The sequence below is a fragment of the Tachysurus vachellii genome, chromosome 4, assembly GCF_030014155.1.
Source record: "Tachysurus vachellii isolate PV-2020 chromosome 4, HZAU_Pvac_v1, whole genome shotgun sequence".
NCBI lineage: Eukaryota > Metazoa > Chordata > Actinopteri > Siluriformes > Bagridae > Tachysurus > Tachysurus vachellii.
The window spans coordinates 1,150,461-1,175,288 of NC_083463.1; the positions used below are offsets into that span (position 1 = coordinate 1,150,461).

At 41.5% G+C, this 24,828-nt stretch overlaps 3 protein-coding genes across 6 annotated transcripts in view; 2 read left to right on the forward strand and 1 right to left on the reverse strand.

Moving 5' to 3' along the window:
* Positions 1–3,989, forward strand: part of os9 (OS9 endoplasmic reticulum lectin) — a 13,295-nt gene extending 9,306 nt beyond the window's left edge. Inside the window, exons 10-15 of one of the 2 annotated variants that reach the window (XM_060867335.1) lie at positions 761–852; positions 941–1,165; positions 1,438–1,684; positions 2,145–2,333; positions 2,900–3,009; positions 3,511–3,986. In XM_060867335.1, coding sequence (XP_060723318.1) covers positions 761–852; positions 941–1,165; positions 1,438–1,684; positions 2,145–2,333; positions 2,900–3,009; positions 3,511–3,648 — 1,001 coding nt within the window. In that variant the 3' untranslated portion in view covers positions 3,649–3,986. Of the gene's footprint in view, positions 1–760; positions 853–940; positions 1,166–1,437; positions 1,685–2,144; positions 2,334–2,899; positions 3,010–3,510 lie in introns of both variants that reach the window. The other variant, XM_060867336.1, reaches the window with a different exon arrangement.
* A 3,099-nt stretch (positions 3,990–7,088) lies between these two features.
* On the forward strand, positions 7,089–15,790 carry c1galt1lb (core 1 synthase, glycoprotein-N-acetylgalactosamine 3-beta-galactosyltransferase 1, like b). Of its 3 annotated transcripts, none has more exons than XM_060867338.1 (5): positions 7,089–7,497; positions 8,302–8,389; positions 10,833–11,074; positions 11,521–12,185; positions 13,575–15,790. In XM_060867338.1, exons 3-5 carry the CDS (start codon positions 10,849–10,851, stop codon positions 13,797–13,799), a joined length of 1,116 nt encoding a protein of 371 aa, XP_060723321.1. In that variant the 5' UTR covers positions 7,089–7,497; positions 8,302–8,389; positions 10,833–10,848; the 3' UTR covers positions 13,800–15,790. The 3 variants fall into 3 exon arrangements, with proteins under 3 accessions (XP_060723321.1, XP_060723320.1, XP_060723322.1); XM_060867337.1 differs by having other exon boundaries at positions 7,089–7,408; XM_060867339.1 differs by lacking the exons at positions 7,089–7,497; positions 8,302–8,389 and adding an exon at positions 10,371–10,461.
* Positions 15,791–17,170: 1,380 nt separating this feature from the next.
* On the reverse strand, positions 17,171–18,826 carry tac3b (tachykinin precursor 3b). The gene is made up of 5 exons (XM_060867228.1): positions 18,744–18,826; positions 18,368–18,449; positions 17,495–17,521; positions 17,354–17,407; positions 17,171–17,229 (listed from the first exon to the last, which is right to left on the reverse strand). Exons 1-5 carry the CDS (start codon positions 18,807–18,809, stop codon positions 17,171–17,173), a joined length of 288 nt encoding a protein of 95 aa, XP_060723211.1. The 5' UTR covers positions 18,810–18,826.
* Between the last annotated feature and the right edge of the window lie 6,002 nt (positions 18,827–24,828).

Sequence of the window (24,828 nt, forward strand, 5' to 3'; positions counted from 1 at the left end):
ATATTAGTTCTGTGTAACAAAACAAAACCAACGTTACTCACCTATCGAGAAGGAAAAAAGCGCCTCGGCGTCTTAAGTAAAGTTGGTCACATATTCACAGATTGGAGTTTCCCGAGTCAATAACTCCTGAGCTAAACACTGTTACTACACAAAACACGGTTGTAGCTGCGTCTCTACATTACTACGATAGAAAAGAGGTGTTATTTGTGTAGTAACAGTGTTTAGCTCAGGAGTTATTGACTCAGGAAACTCCAATCTGTGAATATGTGACCAACTTCCTGCTCCTTCAGTTCTCTCCAGCGCTGGAAAGCTGATCCTATATTAACACGTCCTACTTCTTACCTTATCGTAAGACTTTCTTCTCTTTCTTTCTTTGTTTTTATCCTCCATGTCAATGTTAAAACCGCTTTCTGCTAATGTCACACATGCGCACTGAACACTCTCTCCGCCCATATGCACAAGACACGCCCCTTTCTGCTCATTGGCTACACGTTAGTTTTGTTTGTTTTGTTTGTCGTCCCGACGCAGTTTTCTGAAGCATTTCTCAAACAACAGAGACCCCACCTTTAATTAGTAATTAAGGAAAAATGTCAGTTAGCAAATGAGCAATTAAAAAAGACATTATTATGCATTTAGATATCTATTTACTTACTTGAGTTAATAGGTCGATTAGTAAGTGAATATGTAAATGAGCACATACGTAAATAATTAATCAAAGAGTTCATCACTCAGTGTTTTATTAGTGTGTTTGTGATTGCAGTTTTTGGAGAAGGGAAGTTTAACTTTAAGATCATGACGGATCCTGTAGACCTGATGAAGTTCATGCAGCAGCTCAGAGACAGTAACAGGAAGGTGAGTGCTGTTCACTGGGGTTACTACAGTTCACTGACCTTTACACTCAAAATAAAGCTCCTTCGTTCTGCCTTCGGTGTGATTCCAGGGTCAAAAGGCTCAGGGGAGAAACAGGAGAGGCCAGGCTACCTCAGACGAGGAGGAAGAGGAAGAGGGAGGGCAGAAGAACAAGGAAGATGAGGAGGACGGAGATGAAGATGAACGGTTGCTGAAGGAGTTTGAAGAGGAGATGGGCGACCTCTCAGTACCTGCCTCCAAAATCGTCCAGATTAAAGAGGAGATGCAGAAAGAATTCGACAACATCATAGAAGAGGTACTGTGGCCTTCATCATCATCATCATCATCAAGTTAATTCTATAAAGTGAATAAAGACTCTCAGATGCAGAGCAAATTAAAATAAACACACAAGATTGTGAGTCAGATCAGTTATATTAATTCATTTTTTGCATTTTTCACAATGAACACTAGAGGGCAGTGTGATATTAGCCCAAGCACATTGTTCAGAAAGAACAAGCAACTTTTATTTATCAGGATAAAGGTTACTAATGTAGAGTGTGTGTGTGTGTGTGTGTGTGTGTGTGTCAGGCACAGCAGGAGTTGGAGAACGAGGGTCTGAAAGGAGAGTTTGATCGCTCTCAGGCCACTCAGACTTTAGAGAACACTCTCGGTAAACTGCTGGATCGTCTGGAGGACAAAACTGAACAGGACGGCGTATCACACACAGATACACACACAGACATGGAAACGCACACACACAAAAACACACACACTCCAGATGAGAGGGGAAAAGATGGCACCAGAGGTGACCCCAGCCTCGTCCCCAAGATGCCAGGTAAATAAACTTACTCTGTGTGTGTGTGTGTGTTTGTGTGTGTGTGTGTGTGAGAGAGAGAGAGAGAGTGTGTGTGTCGTGCTACATGTTTATACACACACACACACAGTTTTATAACTGTAATAATAGTATAGTAGCACAAATGTATGGAAACACTGGAGATTAAAAACAACGAAACAAAGAAAAGTTTAATATATTAATAGATTAATTTGTGCCTAGTTTTGTGGGACGTCAGAATGTTTGCACTCATTATACCTAAACTTTGTCATGGTCTTATGTTTTGTTCTCATCATCATCTTCTTCATCATCATCATCATCGAGTCTTCACATCATAACACAGAACTCTCGAGAATAAAGTATAAAAATCGGGTGTGGTGAGTGTTCCATCGTTGCTAGGGTAACATGCCCCTCCCCTCCTGTGTGTGTGTGTGTGTGTGTGTGTGTGTGTGTGTGGCCTCAGAGGATGAGGTCGGTGATGGCGGACAGGTAAAGATCAGGGTGACTAATTATAAGGTGGGTGGAGACGATGTGGCCGATGGAGGTGAGGGGGGTGTGAGGGTGAGAGAGCTGGGCGAGAGCGACCCCCAGTGGCAGCACATTCACCACCTGGTCAAAGAGCAGCTCGAGAAAGCAGGCATCAAGGCTGAAGGTAGGACCGAGCCTGTGTGTGTGTGTGTGTGTGTGTGTGTGTGTGTTTTCCTTCTTCCTCACTAACTGATTAAACACCTTTGGATTCTCCGAAGCTCAGGACTTCTGGTGTATGTTTATTCTCTCTGGTGGCGGATCTTCATCAGCTGGGTGTGTTTTGTGTAAATCTAACAGTTCTTGTGCTGATTAAACACACGTCTTATTCACGTTCAAACTAAAAACACTAAACAATAAAATATTTAATACTACTACTAATAATATATATATATATATATATATATATATATATATATATATATATATATATATATATATATATAATAATAATAAAAATAATATATAATAACGGGTTTGAGAGCTCTCGGTGGGCGTGGCTTAATATTCTAACGAGCACCCAATAAGGTTTCAGTGTGTCATGCATCATATCACATCTCATTCACTTCCACTTTCTCTGTATCACTTTTACTTTTACCTCACATTGTGTGTGTGTGTGTGTGTGTTCACGGTTTGTTGAGAGAAAGTGAAGTTTACCATTTTCTCTGATTTTTTTTTTTACATTTTATTTAGGAAAGATAGAAGTGAAGATTTTGACCCGTAAATCAGTGGAGGAGGCAGGAGACCAGTGGCTGAGTGAGGAAGATACCAAATCCTTTAGAGAGCTACTCATAAACCTGTTGGTACGGAACACACACACACACACACACACACACACACACACACACACACACCCTTCATTGCATCATTGTTCTACTCATCCTTGTTATCCTACAGGGCCTTTGACTGTGTAACTGGTAGCTCTGCTCTCTACATCAGTTTTATGTTTAAATTATTCTAGAAAGGAAAGGAATGTAAAACTGATTAGATCATGCCTAGGCGCTAGGGGTGTGTATGTGTGTGTGTGTGTGTGTGAAGAAAAAGTTGAACGAGGTGTAGTGTGAATTGTGGTGTAGGAACTGGTGCAGTGGTGATTGGTCACTCGTTTTAATTACCTCCTTTCTCTGAAGTACCATTTATTCCAGTTCAGTCAGTAGGGCTATTAAATATGGATCTAAATAGAAATCTGCATCAGAATTATTTTAAAGCTGCTCTGTGACTGTATCTTATTACACACTGTGTGTGTGTGTGTGTGTGTGTGTGTGTGTGTGTGTGTGTGTGTGTGTGTGTGTGTGTGCAAGCAGACAGGGGGAACAGAGGAAGTGTATAAAGAGCAGAAGCGACAGCAGGAGCTGGAGAACAACTATAGGTTTGTTTGGGGAGAGAAACAGGACGAGAGTCAGACTACAGGAACTGGAGAGTCCGACGAGCTCGATTTCTGAATCACAGGAGTGTGTGTGTGTGTGTGTGTGTGTGTGTGTGTGTGTGTGTGTGTGTGTGTGTGTGTGTGTGTGTGTGTGTGAGAGAGCGTGAGAACACACACAAATGCAGTGATCGGACTGTGGAGCAGCCGTCCACATGTGACTCAGACTGCACTGAGAATTTCTATAACACATCGGTGAACAATAAACACACACACAGCCCTCCATCTCTCTCTCTCTCTCTCTCTCTCTCTCTCTCCCTCTCTCTCTCTCTCTCTCTCTCTCTCTCTCTCTCTCTCTCTCTCTCTCTCTCTCTCTCTGTCTCCCTCTCTCTCTCTCTCTCTCTCTCTCTCTCTCTCTCTCCCTCTCTGTCTCCCTCTCTCTCTCTCTCGCGCTCTCTCTCTCTCTCTCTCTCTCTCTCTCTCTCTCCCTCTCTGTCTCCCTCTCTCTCTCTCTCTCTCTCTCTCTCCCTCGCTCTCTCTCTCTCTCTCTCTCCCTCCCTCTCTCTCTCTCTCTCCCTCTCTCTCTCCCCTGCTCTCTCTCCATTTGTTTCTTTACTCTTTCATTCCCCTCAGTTTTACCGCTTGGTCACAGACATCAGATTCTTCATGCATCATAACGGGTTTTTATTTTTTTTTTTGATGGAAATAAATCACAAGTTTTTGATGAGTTCTGTTAATGCACTTTAAATAATAATAAAAAAATAAAAATGCAACATTGTGAATGTTCACCTTGGAGATAACGTACAGGAGCTGGATAAAGTAATATAAAAAGGGGATGTGATGATGTTTGGGAACACAGTCTGCTGAATGACCTCGCAAAGAACTTCTGACCCGGTTATGTGAGGAGAGCAGAGCAGATTACTGAGTGTGTTTACATTAGTGCTCTGTGACATGGAACCATAAACTCTTCTCTTATTGGCTCACTCACTGTCTCACGTTTTCTCCACCTACAGTATTCTATAATATTGTCTTTTATGGGAAGATAAGTTTAAGACTGAAATATGATTCGTCACCACATGTTTGTTAGAGGTCACAATCTGAGCTCTGAACTGAACATCTACACAAAATTACAAGATTAAAAAACAGTAAAAACGTGTAAAATCAGATCTAAAACGCTAAAACGCCTTGGATGGAGGAGTGTGACGAGAGCTACACCTGCATTTTGTCAAGACTCCACCGAACATCATTACAGGAAATGGACAGAGTTTGTAACACTGAAAGAAATTCACTCATCTTCTACCACTTATCCGAACTACCTCGGGTCACGGGGAGCCTGTGCCTATCTCAGGCGTCATCGGGCATCAAGGCAGGATACACCCTGGACGGAGTGCCAACCCATCACAGGGCACACACACACACACTCTCATTCACTCACACAATCACACACTACAGACAATTTTCCAGAGATGCCAATCAACCTACCATGCATGTCTTTGGACCGGGGGAGGAAACCGGAGTACCCGGAGGAAACCCCCGAGGCACGGGGAGAACATGCAAACTCCACACACACAAGGTGGAGGTGGGAATCGAACCCCCAACCCTGGAGGTGTGAGGAGAACGTGCTAACTACTAAGCCAACAAACTTTTATGTAAATGATTAACGATGGTTTGCTCTGAGGGGAAAAGGTAATTTAAAGGATATCTATTTAAACATAGTTATGACATTAATAGTTATTAAAGTATATGGTCACATTAGCACGGTGTTCTTCAGCTCATGGTATAATAGCCTTTATTATCTCCTGGTTGTACAAACAAGCACGATGTCCTCAGACAGGGAGTGTTATCGTTATGTTCTGAGTGTTTACAGACACAACAGATGAGGTGTGTGTGTGTGAGAGAGAGAGAGAGAGAGAGAGAGAGAGAGAGATACAGCATTTTAGTAAAGGTTTTCTTTATGAGTCCGAGAGATTTCTGGTGCATTAAACACATGAGGTTTTGTTTTTATTTCACTAAAGAAAACACTGTTGGCTCCTTGTTATACAATCACGTTTCTCTGACGCTTGTAAAATGGTTAAATGCTAAATGACGTGAGATTATTAAAGACTTATAATTACAAATGTTTTGTAGCCAAAAAGTGGGATATTATGTCCTCTTTCTCTCTGAGTGGATGAGGATTTCAGTCACAGAAACCACCATGAACATGAGCGTGAACTCTGAGCGTGATGCTCCAACCACCGTGCTTCACAGTAGGACCGGTGCTGATGAGCAGCTTGGAGTAATGATGGACATCCTGCTTCACAGTAGGACCGGTGCTGATGAGCAGCTTGGAGTAATGATGGACATCCTGCTTCACAGTAGAACCAGTGCTGATGAGCAGCTTGGAGTAATGATGGACATCCTGCTTCACAGGAGAACCAGTGCTGATGAGCAGCCTGGAGTAATGATGGACATCATGCTTCACAGTAGAACCAGTGCTGATGAGCAGCTTGGAGTAATGATGGACATCCTGCTTCACAGGAGAACCAGTGCTGATGAGCAGCTTGGAGTAATGATGGACATCCTGCTTCACAGGAGAACCAGTGCTGATGAGCAGCCTGGAGTAATGATGGACATCATGCTTCCACCACTTCCTCCTGTGTTTAAGTGTCTCCTAACATGTCTTCATGCGACTCTCCAGACTTCTCCATCTGAGCTGTTTGTGTTTAATGTGATACCTGAATGTGTTAAATGTGAATATAGCTTTCAATCGTGTGGCCAAGCCCCCTTGTGTACTCGGCCAATCCTAGCGCTCTGGCGCATGCGCATCAGCGCTCTGACGTAGGATTTTCCTGTTTCTCTCATAGATATCTATACACTAGATGTCGCATTGGGGTCCTAAAAATGCGTCAAAACCGCCGCCATCTTTGTACGGTACAGACCCAACTTTATGTATGTTCTGTAAGATTCCCGTATCTGTCAAACATATTTTATTAGATTGTCCTGGACTTAACACAAGCAGAATGATCTTTTATCAACTTACTTCACTTAAAGACTTATTTAATGACATTATGTCTGAAAAGGGTTTGGATTTTTTTTATCTTATGTTAATAAAAAAAATTTTTATGAACATGAACACGTATAATCACACCATTGTAGCAGTGTTACATGCAGTAGACTATAAGGTAAGTAGTGATTGTTCATATGAAGTTTACTCAAGTGGAAGAATGTAAGTAATAAACTTACACCTACTAGCACTATGTATTATATTGTGAAAAAGTAGATTATCTTAATATCAAAACCTTAAATTTTCTCTGGACTTAATGATAAATACATGTCTGACATTTGGAACGAACAAAAAAAAAACTAGACAATGACATTCATGACGATTTATGGTGATTTTATTTCTTTGCCTACATTGACGCTAATGCATTAAGAAGAGGGGGGTCCCCCGTACCAAGATGGCGGCTCAGTTGACGCCTTCGTTCCAACGTACTGCCGTATACAAGGCGACATCTAGTGTAGATATCTATGCTTTCTCTCAGGCGGCATTCGCTGTTGAAGTTGATGTTGAAGTTGTGCGTTTTCGCGAGCGAGCTGTTAGACGGAACTTACGGAAGTTTTTATTACTACTTATTATTATTATTATAACAGTCTTAGTACTTTTCTTAACAGTTACTTTACGATGTAAAAGCGTCGCTATGGTGACGTGTGGCGTCTTTTCCACGCGCAGTTTATATCCTAAATCCAGACGCTTTTTCTAACTAGGAAAGCTAATTTTGTGCTAACGGCTGACGGACGGTTGGACACTGAGACACTGAGGGGACACACTGTTATTGGACGCTGAGGTGCTGGACACTGAGGTGAGACACTGAGTTATTGGACACTGAGGGGATACACTGAGATTGGACACTGAGGTGAAACACAGATTGGACACTGAGATTGGACACAGGTGAGACACTGAGATTGGACACTGAGGTGAGACACTGTTATCGGACACTGAGGTGAGACACTGAGATTGGACACTGAGGTGAGATACTGAAGTGAGACACTGAGGTGAGATACTGAGTTATTGGACACTGAGATGAGACACTGTTATCGGACACTGAGGTGAGACATTGAGGTGAGATACTGAGTTATTGGACACTGAGGTGAGATACTGAGTTATTGGACACTGAGATGAGACACTGAGGTGAGACACTGTTATTGGACACTGAGGTGAGATACTGAAGTGAGACACAGGTGTTGGACACTGAGGTGAGATACTGAGTTATTGGACACTGAGGTGAGATACTGAGTTATTGGACACTGAGGTGAGATACTGAGTTATTGGACACTGAGGTGAGATACTGAGTTATTGGACACTGAGGTGAGATACTGAGTTATTGGACACTGAGGTGAGATACTGAGTTATTGGACACTGAGGTGAGATACTGAGTTATTGGACACTGAGGTGAGATACTGAGTTATTGGACACTGAGATGAGACACTGTTATCGGACACTGAGATTAGACACTGAGGTGAGACACTGTTATTGGACACTGAGGTGAGATACTGAAGTGAGACACAGGTGTTGGACATTGAGGTGTCGGACACTGAGGTGTTGGACACTGAGGTGTTGGACACTGAGGTGTTGGACACTGAGGTGTTGGACACTGAGGTGAAATACTGAAGTTGGAGTGTTTTATAATCATTATTATTATTTATAAACTCAGCTGCAATATTCACTCGATGATGTTTTGCTGGACTTCCACAGCAGGTTTTAGGTCTGAGGAAGCTTCTGTTTCTGGTTGAAGGAGCTTGTGTGAGATGGATGTGGAGCTTCACTGATCATCAAACGAGCGGTAAAATAATAAACATTTAATCATTTCTATTTACTCCATTCTGTCTTTATATGTTTAACTCGTGGTGTATTGTAGATGAGGTATACCACAGAAGTTAGTACACCCTAACGCTCTGTCTTAAGCTCTGTCCATTATTTATCACTTGGACATTAATTTCATTGTCAGTAGATTTGTGGAGCTCTGTAGTCATCGTCATGGTGTCAGTTATTGGCGTCATGGTGTCATGTTCCCACTAAATCTAATCAGTCATCTGACTTGTTCTTCAACAAAGCTTAATCTTAGTTTGGTGCCAAAGACCAAGCAAGAGTTTATGCTAATTAGAGTTTATGCTAATTAGAGCTGATCCCACAGTCTTTCTGAAGTATGTTGTATTTTTTCTGTATATTATACAAAGTTTAGTTTAATTCCTAATCTGTAAATAGTTGTTGTTCTCTCACAGCTACCATTTTAGTGTTTACTGATTGTTTAAACCTGTTCTCATTTTTGTGTTCTCTTACTGATAGGAATCAGATTACTTTAAGCAGGAAGTTATGTGTAATATTTGTACTGTATAATAGTGTGTGTGGGTGTGTGTGCTTTACCTTTATTTAATTTAGGATAAGGCCGTCCGTAAAAATATTCTTGTTTGCCGTAACCCGACCGACTCTGTCAATTTAGGACCGACTCAAATTTATTTTTTATTTTTTCGCTTTAAGTCCGACCGACTTGCCGGTTGTAAATTTGCATTAAGATCGACCAATATTTTTTTTTACTCTCCAAACAACTAATACAAAAGCAATAAAATAATATGAATTATATTTTAGTAAGTATTGTAAATATATAAATTTCCCAGGCCTACATACTAACAAAGGCTACGTTCTTTCTTTTAAATAAAAACCTGTGATCTATGTTTACACTGTTGGTTAACGGATGTCACACTACGGCCTGTGCGTTCGCTTCGTCTCATCCTGTCATTCACTGTCAGAGTCAACAGTTCACGATTGGTAATGATGGCTGTGATAAACAATGATAAACAATGAGGTTTGTAACAATGCGCCCGAATGCAGGGGTTGAAGACCCAGTCAGTGACGTCACAATATGCTAATTTGTTTAAAGTCATACCTACGTAATCACCGTCACCAAAATTGTACTTTTTTTTACATTGAAACTTGAAAAAAAAAAATAGACCTACCTACCGACCCTTTTTTTTTTTTTTTTACTGTTACTGCAAACAAAAATATTTTTAAGGATGGCCTAAATAATGTGCGTTCCTGTCGAAATTAAAATTCATATTTCACCTGAAGCTTCAATTTGGATGTTTTCATTAGTAGCACTTTGTTTCTCTGTTTTAATGAATATTATGTTTAACAGTTTTAACAATCACCTAAAAAATCTTTTAGGGTTGCGACTCTTGTCCTCTTTTTAACTAACACGCATTCTGCTACGATGCGAACTGATTTGTGGCAATTTTGCAATTGTAATTTTAATGTTGTAACATTTTACATATAAATAATTCATGTACATTTCATTTATTAAATGAAGTCTGCCGTGTGTCACCGTGATTAATGGACTAATTAAAGGTGGGGTCTCTGTTGTTTGAGAAATGAGTCAGGACGACAAACAAAACAAAAATCAAAACAAACGTGTAGCCAATGAGCAGAAAGGGGCGTGTCTTGTCAATATGGGCGGAGAGAGTGTTCAGTGCGCATGTGTGACATTAGCAGAAAGCGGTTTTAACATTGACATGGAGGATAAAAACAAAGAAAGAAAGAGAAGAAAGACTTACGATAAGGTAAGAAGTAGGACGTGTTAATATAGGATCAGCTTTCCAGCGCTGGAGAGAACTGAAGGAGCAGGAAGTTGGTCACATATTCACAGATTGGAGTTTCCTGAGTCAATAACTCCTGAGCTAAACGCTGTTACTACACAAATAACACCTCTTTTCTATCGTAGTAATGTAGAGACGCAGCTACAACCGTGTTTTGTGTAGTAACAGTGTTTAGCTCAGGAGTTATTGACTCGGGAAACTCCAATCTGTGAATATGTGACCAACTTTACTTAAGACGCCGAGGCGCTTTTTTCCTTCTCGATAGGTGAGTAACGTTGGTTTTGTTTTGTTACACAGAACTAATATATGTCTTTGTCCTTTACATGATTATGTTTGTGTGTCATTTTTGCTTGTTTGTTTATCTACAATCGTATTGTTCTTCCCTTCAGCTATGATAAAGACACATTTCTTTCTGTTAGTTGCCTGGGTTACGTATGTATGTGTGGGCGGAGCTATCGATACAGGGGTGGGACCCATTTGGGTTAGGGGCGTGTTTTTTTTGGTGAGTTCAAATGTCAACGTTGGCTTTCAAACAACGGAGACCGCACCTTTAATTAAGAAGAAAGTGAAATATATTTTGTGTGTGAGTCACAGAATCTGTGAGGTTTGTGACCTTGTAGTTTTGTTGTGTTTCAGTCAGCGTGTGGTGAAAATGGTGAAAATGTTCCAGATGAAAGGGCTCTGCACTCGCTCCTCCTTCTACTTCGGCTTCCTGGTGGGCACATGTTCTCTTTACATGATCCTGCAGCGGGGGTGGTACTCGCAGAACTTTTATCCACAATCCGATGACACGGCCCTGAGGAGGCTGGAGGAAGAGCGCAAGAACTGGAGGAAGGAGAGGTCTGCGCTGTTTAACCTCAACCACCCGCACCACATCGGTAACCACACCAGGAATTCTCATTTGCCTCCTGAACCACATGTTCTCTTTGGGTATACTTGTCCCAGAACACCATGCTCTGGACTCTGCCCTAGTTCTGTTTACCCACAGTGTACACAGTGTACACATCCTGCCACTAATCCTGCTAACCTGTTTACTTTTTATAGTAGTCTGTTGAGTTAGCGCATTAGTCATTAGAAATCTACACACATCAAGTTTATCTAAATTATTAAATACCAAATTATATATACAAGTGTGTAATGGGAGTGAAGTGTCAATAAAATAGGAGGAATCAAACATTGCTTCATATGAACAAATGAAATAATATGGATAAATACATACAGATAAAAGCTACGTTTGTGGGTAGAATTGAAGTCGTACCGTTACGCTGCCTCTCGATGTTTATGATCCTGAATACACCAACACACCTGTCTGTTGCTGCTGTAGGTGAGGACAGCAGCCTGTCGGATTCCCTGTACAACCGTGTCCGTATACTGTGTTGGGTGATGACGGGTCCCAACAACCTGGAGAAAAAAGCTCGTCACGTGAAGGCCACGTGGAGTCGTCACTGTAACATCGTGGTGTTCATGAGCTCAGTCGACGACCCGGACTTCCCCACTGTTGGACTCAACACCAAGGAGGGCCGTGACCAGCTGTACTGGAAGACCATCAAGGCCTTCCACTATGTCATGGAGAAGCACGGTACCGAAGCCGACTGGTTCCTCAAAGCCGACGACGACACATACACTGTGGTGGACAACCTACGCTGGGTGCTGGCCAACCACTCGCCAGACGAGCCTGTGTACTTCGGACGCCGTTTCAAGCCCTATATGAAGCAGGGCTACATGAGCGGCGGTGCCGGATACGTGCTGAGCCGTGAGGCACTCAAGAGGTTTGTGGAGGGCTTTCGCACCAAAACGTGCACTCACACATCCTCTGTGGAGGACCTCGCCCTGGGACAGTGCATGGAAAAAGTGGGTGTGGCTGCCGGAGATTCCCGAGACACGCTCCAGAGAGAGACGTTCCATCCATTTGTCCCGGAACAGCACCTCACTGCCAAGTTTCCCAAGAGCTTTTGGTACTGGAACTACTGCTACTACCCTATAGTCGAGGTGAAAACCACACACACAAACACCACGCCACACTGATGCAGACACAAACACCACACCACACTGACGCAGACACAAACACCACACCACACTGACGCAGACACAAACACCACACCACACTGATGCAGACACAAACACCACACCACACTGACGCAGACACAAACACCACACTGACGCAGACACAAACACCACGCCACACTGACGCAGACACAAACACCACACCACACTGACGCAGACACAAACACCACACCACACTGACGCAGACACAAACACCACACCACACTGATGCAGACACAAACACCACACCACACTGACGCAGACACAAACACCACACTGACGCAGACACAAACACCACACCACACTGACGCAGACACAAACACCACACTGACGCAGACACAAACACCACGCCACACTGACGCAGACACAAACACCACACCACACTGACGCAGACACAAACACCACACCACACTGACGCAGACACAAACACCACACCACACTGACGCAGACACAAACACCACACCACACTGACGCAGACACGAACACCACACCACACTGACGCAGACACGAACACCACACCACACTGACGCAGACACAAACACCATGCCACACTCACGCAGACACAAACACCACACCACACTGACGCAGACACAAACACCACACCACACTGACGCAGACACGAACACCACACCACACTGACGCAGACACAAACACCACACCACACTGACGCAGACACAAACACCACACCACACTGACGCAGACACAAACACCACACCACACTGACGCAGACACAAACACCATGCCACACTCACGCAGACACAAACACCACACCACACTGACGCAGACACAAACACCACACCACACTGACGCAGACACAAACACCACACCACACTGACGCAGACACGAACACCACACCACACTGACGCAGACACAAACACCACACCACACTGACGCAGACACAAACACCATGCCACACTCACGCAGACACAAACACCACACCACACTGACGCAGACACAAACACCACACCACACTGACGCAGACACAAACACCACGCCACACTGACGCAGACACGAACACCACACCACACTGACGCAGACACGAACACCACACCACGCCACACTGACGCAGACACGAACACCACACCACACTGATGCAGACACGAACACCACACCACACCACACTGACGCAGACACGCATTCACTCACTCACTTACTCACACACACACAAACACACAGGAGTGTGGTATAAGAAACCTGTTTTTCTGAATACACATTTCCTGCTCTGCCAGTTTTTTTTTCTTTTGTGTTTTCCCAGAACAAAGAACACAAAATTCCTTTTTGTCACTCCTTTATTCTGATTCTTTTTGTTCTTTTTGTTTCTGTTTTTATTTGCAGGGTCCTCAATGCTGCTCAGACCTGGCCGTGTCCTTCCACTATGTGGATGCTCAGATGATGTACCTGCTGGAGTATTACACCTACCACCTGCGTGCCTTCGGGTATCGTTACCGCTACCAGCCCCCGGAGCCCAACCCCGTCCCGTCCTCTCAGCAGGAGGACAAACACGACGCCAAGATACAGGAGGCAGAGAAGCAACCTGAACCTGAACACAACAACATCTGAACACCTTTTTTTGAGGGGATTCTGGAATCCTAAAATTATTTGAGTGTTTTCTGTTTTAATTTAGAGGTGGGGGTGTTTGGGTACCATGATTCTGGTATTAATGAAGTTACCTTTACTTTAAAAATGTGGACTGAATGCTGACAGCTTAAATATGTATAGTGCCTCTCCAGGTGTGTGTGTGTGTGTTTGTTTGAATGAGTGTGTATGTCTGTGTGTGTCTGGGTCTCAGTTATATGTAGGCTCATCCACAATGCCTTCTTAACCTTTTAGCCCAAACGAACACACTCCCCAGTCACATTCCTTTCCTTTGTGTCTATTTAAATTAGATCTTGTGGGTGATGTTACACATGAGCTCAGGTTGTGATGTCACAAAGTTATCCACCGATGACTTCGAGCCAGACTCCTTAAAACACAGGCTTTATCTCATTCAGCTAATGTATGAGACGGAGGGTAAGCTGTCGTGGTTGTCATAGTAACGTCCAAACGCATTCCGATGATTGTGAACTAGCAGTGAGCAAACTAGCTAAGTGGAGTCAGAGATTGTTTAGCTTGGTGACTGGGATCCATGAATAGTCATGTGTCTTTGTTTCTCTGGTGTTTTCCTGTGAGTTTAATGTGTTTTTTGTGTTCATGTTTATTCCGTGTTATTATCCATTATTATACAGAGAGTTTTGGATCTTTTCGATCCCCATCAGCACTTGCAGGATGACCGGAGCTAGTCGAGGTGCTCGAGCTGCTGTCATGAGCGTAACAGGATCGTGGCATGTTGTTACAGTGTTATATTACTGTGATCATCTGAGCAGGTGGAAGAAGCGAACCTACTGAACCTGTGCTCCTGCTCCTGCTCTGCTTCTCTACCCCTCATTAAACTTCATTTCCTGCAGATGAAACGTGCACAGTCATGCTAATCTTCTCTTCTGCATGGGTAGCATGTGGTGAAACGATAGATTTGGAGAGAGGAGTGAAAACATCTCTGTACTGCTTTTTATTTATTTTAATAGAAGTGTTAAAGGTTTAGTAATTAATAGAATAATACGTTTAAAAATATGTGAATACTTTGCTGTAAGCCACACCCCCTTCTCAGCCACACCCCATTATCGGCCACACCCCTTCTTGGCCACACCCCCTCTCAGGTGTCAGGTGTGAGTGGACAATCTTCCCCAAAGTGTTTGTATAGATTTTATCATTTTAATCTTTTAACTTGCTGCTGGTATAAAACAGTATAAAATGAGATCTGGTCAATTTTAGGCCTATTTTAAAGCTCCTGACATTTCTGTCACATCTCTACACCATCCATCACTCACAGATCACACGGTTGTTACATCTGGGACACGTTTAACTGAACACATCATGACGACGCATCATCTGTCAGTTACAGTGAGTTTGGTGTAGACGTGTTAAGAGATTAGGTCCGGTGTTTAAAAACAAATCTAGTTTGTGACCGTGATGGAGGAGGATGAAAACTCTGAGAACTTTGTAATGAACACATCGTACCCAAGACATTAAGGCGTGATTAGTATACGTACTCTGACTCCCAATTAACCTTGAAGTGATTCATTTTATTGCTATGGAAACCAAATGGGTGATACTGAGTGGTGATGATGAGTACAGTCAGTACACAGTAGCACAGAGTGTTTATTTTATTTTTCTAAAGGTTATTACGTTCTCCTCAAAGTCTTTTGTACTGTTTGCATAATCATTGTAGTTTTGTTTGTTAGTTTATTGTTTTTTTTTTAAGAACACCGCTGTGCTGAAATGCTGAGTTTTGATCTTCTGGCTTTCATGAAAACGGGAGTAAAGTTAAGGTTTTATCACTCTGTATTAATATTTTTGTATAACTAGCGTGTGTGGGTGTGTGTGAGAGAGAGAGTGAGTGAGTGAGTGAGAGAGGAAAAAAGATCTGTACAGTAAATTTACAGCAGTCTATTTATAGATTCAGAATGAAAATCACGGAGTTACATAATATTTAATAAAGACGTATTTTACCATAACATTTTCTTTTCCCTCCTTTTTAATGAAACAAATGTGACATTTATAAAACAATAATAAGCTGAAAGGTTGAGAAGGTGCTGGTCCTTCTCCAGGGTTTCACTGGACTTTAATGACTGGTGTGCCAATACTTTTGCATGCAAGAGGTTGTGCTTTTGTTTTATTTATGAGGAAACCAGTTAATCAGCTGCTTAATAAATCAGTAGTTTGAACTACCCCACACCCTAATAAGTATTGGCACCCTTCATTTAAAATAACAGGACGGGTCCCAAGGAATAAGTGTTTTTACATTTTATTTCTATAACAAAGAAACAGGAACCGGCCGAAGAGCAGAACCGAGTCCCTGTGGAATGAGACCAATTTAAATATAAGATGATTGATTTGTATACATACTTTAACAGGCCATCATTTGTCATCATAGCTAAATTGTGTTCCAATATTTTTGAACTGGATCTTTGGTGAAGCGTCTTTCCTAAACCTATAGAGGTGTGAAATGATGCAGTGACTTTATGGCCTTATAATGTCGATATTTCTTAGTTGCACAACATAAAAAATCGATTACAAATAAAAACACGCTAAGAAAAACATGACATGAAAATAAACTCCACTTCTTCCAGAACATCCGGGTTTAATCTTCACACAAAATATCAGAACCATTGCTCTCGTGTTCCACATCGTCATTAACCTCAACGAGACGGAGCTTCAGCTGAAACCCTTAAATTTGTGGATAAAAAAAGTCATTAAACGACATTTTCACTCTAAAGTTTCTGTAGGGTTTCAATATGTATTTTTTTGAATAAGGCTTATGGCACATGGCACATATGACATCTTAATGAGCCTTCATGCCACCTGACATAAGCCTACATGAACATTAATAAAGCCTTATTCCACATACGGGCTGATGTAAGGAGACTTGCCCATTTTGATTCATCAAGTCAAGTGATGTAAATGTTTGTTGACATAAAGGTGTTATAACACATACATTACTTTGTTATTTTAGTGAATCATTAAATCTAATCACTCTCACTCTCTCACTCATCTTCTACCACTTATCTGAACTACCTCGGGTCACGGGGCGCCTGTGCCTAACTCAGGCGTCATCGGGCATCAAGGCAGGATACACCCTGGACGGAGTGCCAACCCATCACAGGGCACACACACACTCTCATTCACTCACACAATCACACACTACAGACAATTTTCCAGAGATGCCAATCAACCTATCATGCATGTCTTTGGACCGGGGGAGGAAACCCACGAGGCACGGGGAGAACATGCAAACTCCACCTTTAAAATAAGCCTTTATGAATATTTATTAAGGTTCATGTCAGCTGTAATGAAAGGCTTATTCAGGGGTTGTGTAGCTCTATGAACACTGACACTCACATCAGTCTTGGCTTCTTTCTGAAGCCTCTTATCTCTCGATTCCACTCAGTGAGATCTGGAAACACACACAGGAACTTTAGAGGAACTTTTTCAGAATTTCTGCAGAACATTTTTAGAACTGTCTTTTTGTGTTTCATCTCAATCCTTTTTTCTAATCTTTTATCTTCTCTTTAACTCACCTGAGTCTGCGTTTCTGCGGCCGAACAGACCGACAAACACGTCGCTCATGTCTCCTGCAGATGCAGAACATTTTCAACATTACTCATTTTTAACCATTAAATAAAAGATTTCAGATATTTACACAGGACAGAAACACCTACGTTTCAGTGGCAGATCTGCAGTCAGACCTGTGGAGGAGGAACAGACTGATCAGAATTCAGGTGCGACGTCCCTCAGTGTCCAACACAGTGAATATTGAATAAATTCTGCACAATTAATTTGTGATAACCAGTTACAATTATTAAACACCAATCAGACGCCGCCAATTTAAACAGTTCAGTTCTGCAGCACAGTGACACAAAGGATGAAAAACTAAACACAAGACAGGTTAAAGCCCTATAATGGACAGATAAAGCCCCAGAATGTACAGATAAAGCCTTAAAATGGACAGATAAAGCCCCAGAACGGACAGATAAAGCCTTAAAATGGACAGATAAAGCCCTATAATGGACAGATAAAGCCCTAAATGGACAGATAAAGCCCTATAATGGACAGATAAAGCCCCAGAATGAACAGATAAAGCCCCAGAATGGACAGATAAACCCTTAAAATGGACAGATAAAGCCCTAAAATGGACAGATAAAGCCCTAAAATGGACAGATAAAGCCTTAAAATTGACAGATAAAGCCCAAAAATGGACAGATAAAGCCCAAAAATGGACAGATAAAGCCCCAGAATAGCCAGATAAAGCCCTAAAATGGACAGATAAAGCCACCCTAGAATGGACAGATAAAGCCCTAAATGGACAGATAAAGCCCTATAATGGACAGATAAAGCCCCAGAATGAACAGATAAAGCCCCAGAATGGACAGATAAAGCTTTAAAATGGACAGATAAAGCCTTAAAATGGACAGATACAGCCCTAGAACGGACAGATAAAGCCCTATAATGGACAGATAAAGCCCTAAAATGAACAGATAATGGTCAAGTGAATAAATGAGTAAATAAACGATGAATTTACTGCTTTTACTTACCGACACTCCTTTTACCCATGAGGCCAATGAAGCTGTCATCATCCATATTATTATATTGTCTCACCTCTCGTCCTAAACTGTCCTGTAACACACACACACAGACACACACACACACACACACACACACAGAGTCATAGTTTATAATAGTTATAATCCAGCTTAATTAATCAAATTAATTAATCTTAATAATTAAACAGATAACATGATTTCAGGAGTAAACGTTTATTATAGAATTAAATCTGAGAGTTTAATACTGAAACCTGGGAATGAAATAAAGATGAGAGGTTCACCAGCCAGTGGACTGAAGTGTTTAATTTTTGCGCATATATTACTACAAAGAGCAAAACCAACAGAAAGTAAGGTCCGAGTTTCCTACCTGGTGAAGGTGGCAGGTTTTGCAGGAGAGCAGCAGCAGGAACAGAGTGTGGATCAGGCTCATCATGTTCCTCCTGTACTTTACTGCATGATCCTACTGATGAGGAACGTCTGCGTTAAAGATTTCACTGATGCTGTTTATAGCTTTCGCTCTCCGTCACATCACGCTCTCACGCTCCTGAGAGAGTTCACGTGTTTCATCGACACTCAGCTGGATAAATAAATAAATAAATAAAAACAGCTTTTTGTAACCTGCACGATGAAGATCCTAATACGTTGTTAATAAATTGTCCATAAAGTGTCTGAGGAACATCACAACACCATTATAAATAAAAACAGAATCTATGAATATGTTAATTTTTATGTAAATTGATTATTTGGGTTGGCTAGCATCTAGTAAACTAGTGCACATTAGTCTGAATATTTCAACAACAGCATAACAACTGCTATCCCTTCAGAATCTCTTCATTATCTCTTCATTGCTAAAACTAACACGTTAGCAAGTTAGCAAGTTGATTAGCTTTATCATATCATTCCTCAGGATAATGTATCCAGGTGCCTGTGATTAGCCCGAAGCTGTTGATGCTGTAGTGTTTTGACATCACAAATTGATCTTGCATGTAGCTCTGCCCCTGAAACACTTCCATACATAAGCACTGAAAACTTTTAAATCCAGTCCTGCTGAATTTTCACTACCAAAAATATTCCCACTATCACGGCTATGAAATATGCTGGTGTTAGCATCATGTTCAGAGTTACTCATATTCCCTTGGCTGATTATGTGATTGACAGTTTGTAGGTGTTTTGAACTCTCCAATAAGAATTGGTTTTGTAACCCCGCCCCCTTTCCTCCATTTCACATTAGTAATCTTTTGTGTGGACTCGAGTCCCCTGGTACATGATGGGTTAGTGTTAGGGTTAGGATAAGGGTTGGGGTTTAGGGTTAGGGTTAGGGTTAGAGTTAGGGTTATGGTTAGGTTTAGGGTTAGGTTAGAAAAGCAAAGATTTTAATAACATTAATTAAATACTCTTTTGGGCACTGGCACACTGTATTCTTTTTCGTTAGACTCTAAAAGCTGAGGAAGGAGGATCTTATTCTAAAAAAAGAAAAGAGCCCATAAGACTTTCTTTAAGAGATCAAAACAATAATAAATAACATGAATGACAAAAGATAAAAACATGAATTTAATTATAAAATTAAACCCAAATATGAATAAAGTAAAAGACTGTCTTTAAAATGGTTAAAAAAGAAAAAAGAAAAAGAAACAGACCAGCAACCTTAAATATAATGGATAGGAAAATGTGAAAATGTAAGAGTCACAGCCGCCCTATTTGGTAGTTTTATTAAAAGGAAAGAATTTATTTTGTGTAAACCTTATGTTGTGTGTTTCAAACCCAACAACAATTAAATGATCTCGGAGGGTTAAGGGAGAATGAAGACAAGAAGATTGGGGGGGGGGTTTGTTTGTTAGGGGTCAAGGTTAGGGGTCGGGGTTAGGGGTCAAGGTTAGGGGTTGGGGTTAGGGGTTAAGGTTAGGGGTTAAGGTTAGGGGTTGGGGTTGGGGATTGAGGTTAGGGATTGGGGTTGGGGTCAAGGTTGGGGGTTAAGTTTAGGGGTTGAAGTAGGGGGTAAGATTAGGGGTTAAGGTTAGGGGTATCAGTTAGGGGTTGAAGGGAAGAGGCCAAGCTGGGGTAGGGAATTCCAAAATTATTTGGGGAAAATGAAGGTGAAGAAAACAAAAAGACTAAAGTAAATTTATAAGAGGGAACTTAGTAAAGGCGAGTCAGGATAGAGTAAAGGAAAATGAAGAGGGTGTGTACAGATCGAAAAAAATAGATCATAAAAATGATTCCATGAATATGGAACTGGAATGTATTGATTAGTATTGTTAAGTTGTCTATGTGCTTCAAGTAAATACTGCTGTTTGTCCAAAATAACAATCACCGAGCCTTTATCTGCCAGTTTGATAACTATGTCTTTGTTGTTTTGCAATTCTTTTAAAGCTTTACGTTCTGCCGGAGTAAAATTATCTAGTTGATCTCTGGAAAAATCTGTAAGGCGATCCGTGATTCTCCTATTCCTGTTTATCAACTGTTTAATAGGAAGGCTAAGCTGTTCGGTGTCCGGTTCCCACTTGGACTTATCTATAAATTGTAACCGTTCTGCAAGTGATTCATATTGAAAATAATCTAAAATCTTAAGCTTCCTGTTGTAAGCATGGATGTCCCTCCCGAGCTCCCCCAGGTCCATACCCCGTGGTGCTGGAATGAAGGTCAGGCTCTTACTGAGCAGCTCCCCCTGCGGTCCTGTGAGAAAAAAGTTTTTGACATATTAAGAATATTGGTGTGCGTTCTACTCTCCACCCCACTGCACTTCACTGCTCCTAGAAGTTTAACTGATCCAGCCAGTGGGTCAACATCTGTAAAGCTGTTTGTGACGTCCAATGAATCGGGTCCCTAGGGTTCACTTTGAATCTAAGTGGGTGAAGTTCCTGTAATGTATTGGCATGTGTAAGTAGGTAAGCATTTAACTTTTTGATATTCTCTTGTTGACGTTTGGGTAAGACGTCCGAATAGTTCAACAGAGGAGTGTAAATGGTGGCATTAGGAAAAACTTCTGCGGCTGCTCTCAAACATTCCTGTAGCTGTTTTTTAGTGGTGCTCTTAAATAATTGTTCCCTATTATTGATTCCTACTGATAGGATCACCTTTTGTGTGTTCTGATTAGGGGTCAGTTTTTGTAAGACCCGAGCTATATGTAAAAAGTTTGCCCCTGAGTAGCTGCCTATCTGAATGTTTTTGTCAGTAAAATATGGGATTCTGGATAGATTGGAGTCCCAGTTGAACAGAACAGGTTTTTTAACCTCAAGAGTCCAATCCACATTTTTTCTAGTGGTATTCGGATGTCTTGTAGGAATCTGATGATTCCCCATTCCCTGAGTGTCCATCTGGGGCTCCAATCCCTCCCTGGATCTTCTTTCAAGGGGAGTCAAGGAGAAGGAGGGTCGAGAGAGTGAGGACTCAGAACGGGCTTTTCTTAATGATATGGTTTTCCTTTCTCTACACCCAGTCATCACTTGTTCCTCCTCTCGATTTACCTCCCCCTGTATTGGCTCCCCCAGTGTTGGTTCCCCTGTGTTGACTCTCTCTGAGTCTTGCTGGAGGATTAGGGTTAGAGTTAGGGTTAGGGTTAGAGTTAGGGTTAGGATAAGGGTTGGTGTTTAGGGTTAGGGTTAGAGTTAGGGGTAGAGTTAGGGTTAGAGTTAGCTCTGACCTGCATCACTTCTGTCACGAAGAATGTTTCAGGTTCATTAACATGAGCTAAAATCTTTCAGTGTGTGTGTTTTACTTTAAGCTAACGTTGCATACTAGCTATTAGATATTAGCAATGCACTGACATTTCAGCTACTGAAAACTTTTAGTTGATGTCGGATTTAAGACTTTATACATAATATTAACGACAGAAAGTTATTACGCATCTGAGCAACAAATTAGCAGAAAAGTAAATTACATTCTCCAGAAAATCATTCACACTTTGAGTTTGATTCCCAAAGATGCGGCAGAGACCTGTAAGTGGGAGGGGCATATCTTCTCTCCACTGTCAATCACAGTGAACTTAGCCAATCACAGGCATGAGCTTGTGTGTGACACAGAGGACAAAGTGTGTGCATTATAACCGTCACTGTCTCCGGGATGGAATTGGAGAAAATCAGAGGGAAAGAATGAAAAAAGTTAATGTTAATGTTTAGTTAATGAATAAATCAGCAATATAAAATTTATTGTTTTCTTATTGTTTTTTACTTTGAGAGTTCACTACTCTACAGTTTATAATGGAAAGATATGAATCCAGTTAAATAAACCCAATTACACATATTATCATCATCATCAGGATCATCGTCCAGTCTTTAGACGAGATATAACTTTTTCTAAGCCACAGTTGATAGTGATAATAAAAGTGATATCGCAGAACGAACTCAAAGGGGGATGTTAGCTACAGAATTCTTTTTTAAACCACATGTCATACATCTGTCTCACTCAGATAAAGTCCTGGCAGGTAAGACGGTGAAGAACCTGTGAGTTTGTGTTGATAACGCTGTGAGACTGACAGACACCGAGTGAGGCTCACTGTAGTGCCTTTAATCAACACTTTAATTAATGTGTGAGTGAGAAAAACAGCACTGTGTAACTTCTGGGAGGCTCAGTGTGTGTGTGTGTGTGTGTGAGAGAGAATCATCTCAATATGATTAAAATTAATTCTTATTATACGGTTTTCTACATCTTTTATTCTTACACTCAGTAAGTACTGAGTAATTGTATAAATGTGTATTAAACATGAATAAGTTAATAAGACTTCATAATGCCAGCATTCATAACTGAACAGATCGTAATCCTATGCATTCAGAACGTTTTATGAAACATGTGACTTTACACCATATATGTCTTTATACCACGTCATAAAGTATGCGCAAGGCTTTATAATGCCTGGCATGAGTTTGTAAACTGTCTCATGCGTCCAGTCTACGCTTACATAGACTGGAAAACTGGGTAGGGCTTTCTGGGATGGTCCTCAAATGGTTTAAATCATACCTAAAAGGGAGAGGTTACTATGCGAACATAGGTAACCATAAATCTGAGTGGACATCCATGACATGTGGAGTCCCACAGGGATCGATTCTTGCATCGCTTCTCTTTAATTTGTATATGCTCCCAATTGGTCAAATAATGAGAAAGAACCAAATTGCTTACCACAGCTATGCAGATGACACCCAGATATACTTAGCCCTGTCCCCTAATGACTACAGCCCCATTGACTCTCTACGTAAGTGCATTGATGAAATCAACAGTTGGATGCGTCAAAACTTCCTCCAGTTAAACAAAGACAAAACCGAAGTCATTGTATTCGGAAATAAAGATGAAACTCTCAAGGTTAACACACACCTTGACTCTAGGGGTCTAAAGACACAAAATAAAGTCAGAAATCTTGGTGTAATTTTAGAGTCTGACCTTAATTTCAATAGTCATGTGAAAGCGATAAGCAAATCAGCTTACTACCATCTCAGAAATAGAGCCAGAATTAGATGTTTTGTCTCAAGACAGGACTTAGAGAAACTTGTCCATGCTTTCATCACCAGCAGGGTGGATTATTGCAATGGACTCCTTACTGGGATCCCCAAAAAGACCATTAGACAGCTGCAGCTCATACAGAACGCTGCTGCCAGAATTCTGACCAGAACCAAATAATCTGAGCACATCACTCCAGTCCTCAGGTCCTTACACTGGCTTCCAGTTCCATTTAGAATAGATTTTAAAGTATTGTTACTCGTTTATAAATCACTTCATGGCTTAGGACCGAAATACATTACAGATATGCTAACTGAATATAAACCAAGCAGACTACTCAGATCATTAGGATCAGGTCAGTTAGAGATACCAAGGGTTCACTCAAAACAAGGTGCGTCAGCATTTAGTTATTACGCCACCTATAGCTGGAATCAGGTTCCAGAAGAGATCAGATGTGCTTCAACAGTAGACACTTTTAAATCAAGATTAAAAACACATCTGTTTAACTCTGTATTTACTAAATGAGCACTGTGCTGCTTCACACTGACTGCACTTTTTATCCTAATCACTTTTATCATTCACTCGCTCATCTTCTACCACTTATCTGAACTACCTCGGGTCACTGGGAGCCTGTGCCTATCTCAGGCGTCATCAGGCATCAAGGCAGGATACACCCTGGACGGAGTGCCAACCCATCGCAGGGCACACACACACACACTCTCATTCACTCACACAATCACACACTACAGACAATTTTCCAGAGATGCCAATCAATCTACCATGCATGTCTTTGGACCGGGGGAGGAAACCGGAGTAAACCCCTGAGGCACGGGGAGAACATGCAAACTCCACACACACAAGGTGGAGGCGGGAATCGAACCCCGACCCTGGAGGTGTGAGGCAAACGTGATAACCACTAAGCCACCGTGCCCCCCTAATCACTTTTACTCCTGTTTTATTCTTTTTAACATATTTTAAACTGTTTTTATTGAAATCACATTTATTTTCTTTAATTGTTCTTTGTT

Bases quoted from the DNA above. Each gene is read 5' to 3' on its own strand.
- c1galt1lb (XM_060867338.1), top strand. From the start codon at position 10,849: ATGGTGAAAATGTTCCAGATGAAAGGGCTCTGCACTCGCTCCTCCTTC. The intron at 11,075-11,520 runs GTAACCACACCA...TTGCTGCTGTAG, and splicing joins CAACCACCCGCACCACATCG to GTGAGGACAGCAGCCTGTCG. The intron at 12,186-13,574 runs GTGAAAACCACA...TTTTATTTGCAG, and splicing joins GCTACTACCCTATAGTCGAG to GGTCCTCAATGCTGCTCAGA.
- tac3b (XM_060867228.1), bottom strand. From the start codon at position 18,809: ATGATGAGCCTGATCCACACTCTGTTCCTGCTGCTGCTCTCCTGCAAA. The intron at 17,522-18,367 runs GTAAGTAAAAGC...CCTCCTCCACAG, and splicing joins CATGGGTAAAAGGAGTGTCG to GTCTGACTGCAGATCTGCCA. The intron at 17,230-17,353 runs GTGAGTTAAAGA...GTGTGTTTCCAG, and splicing joins CCGCAGAAACGCAGACTCAG to ATCTCACTGAGTGGAATCGA.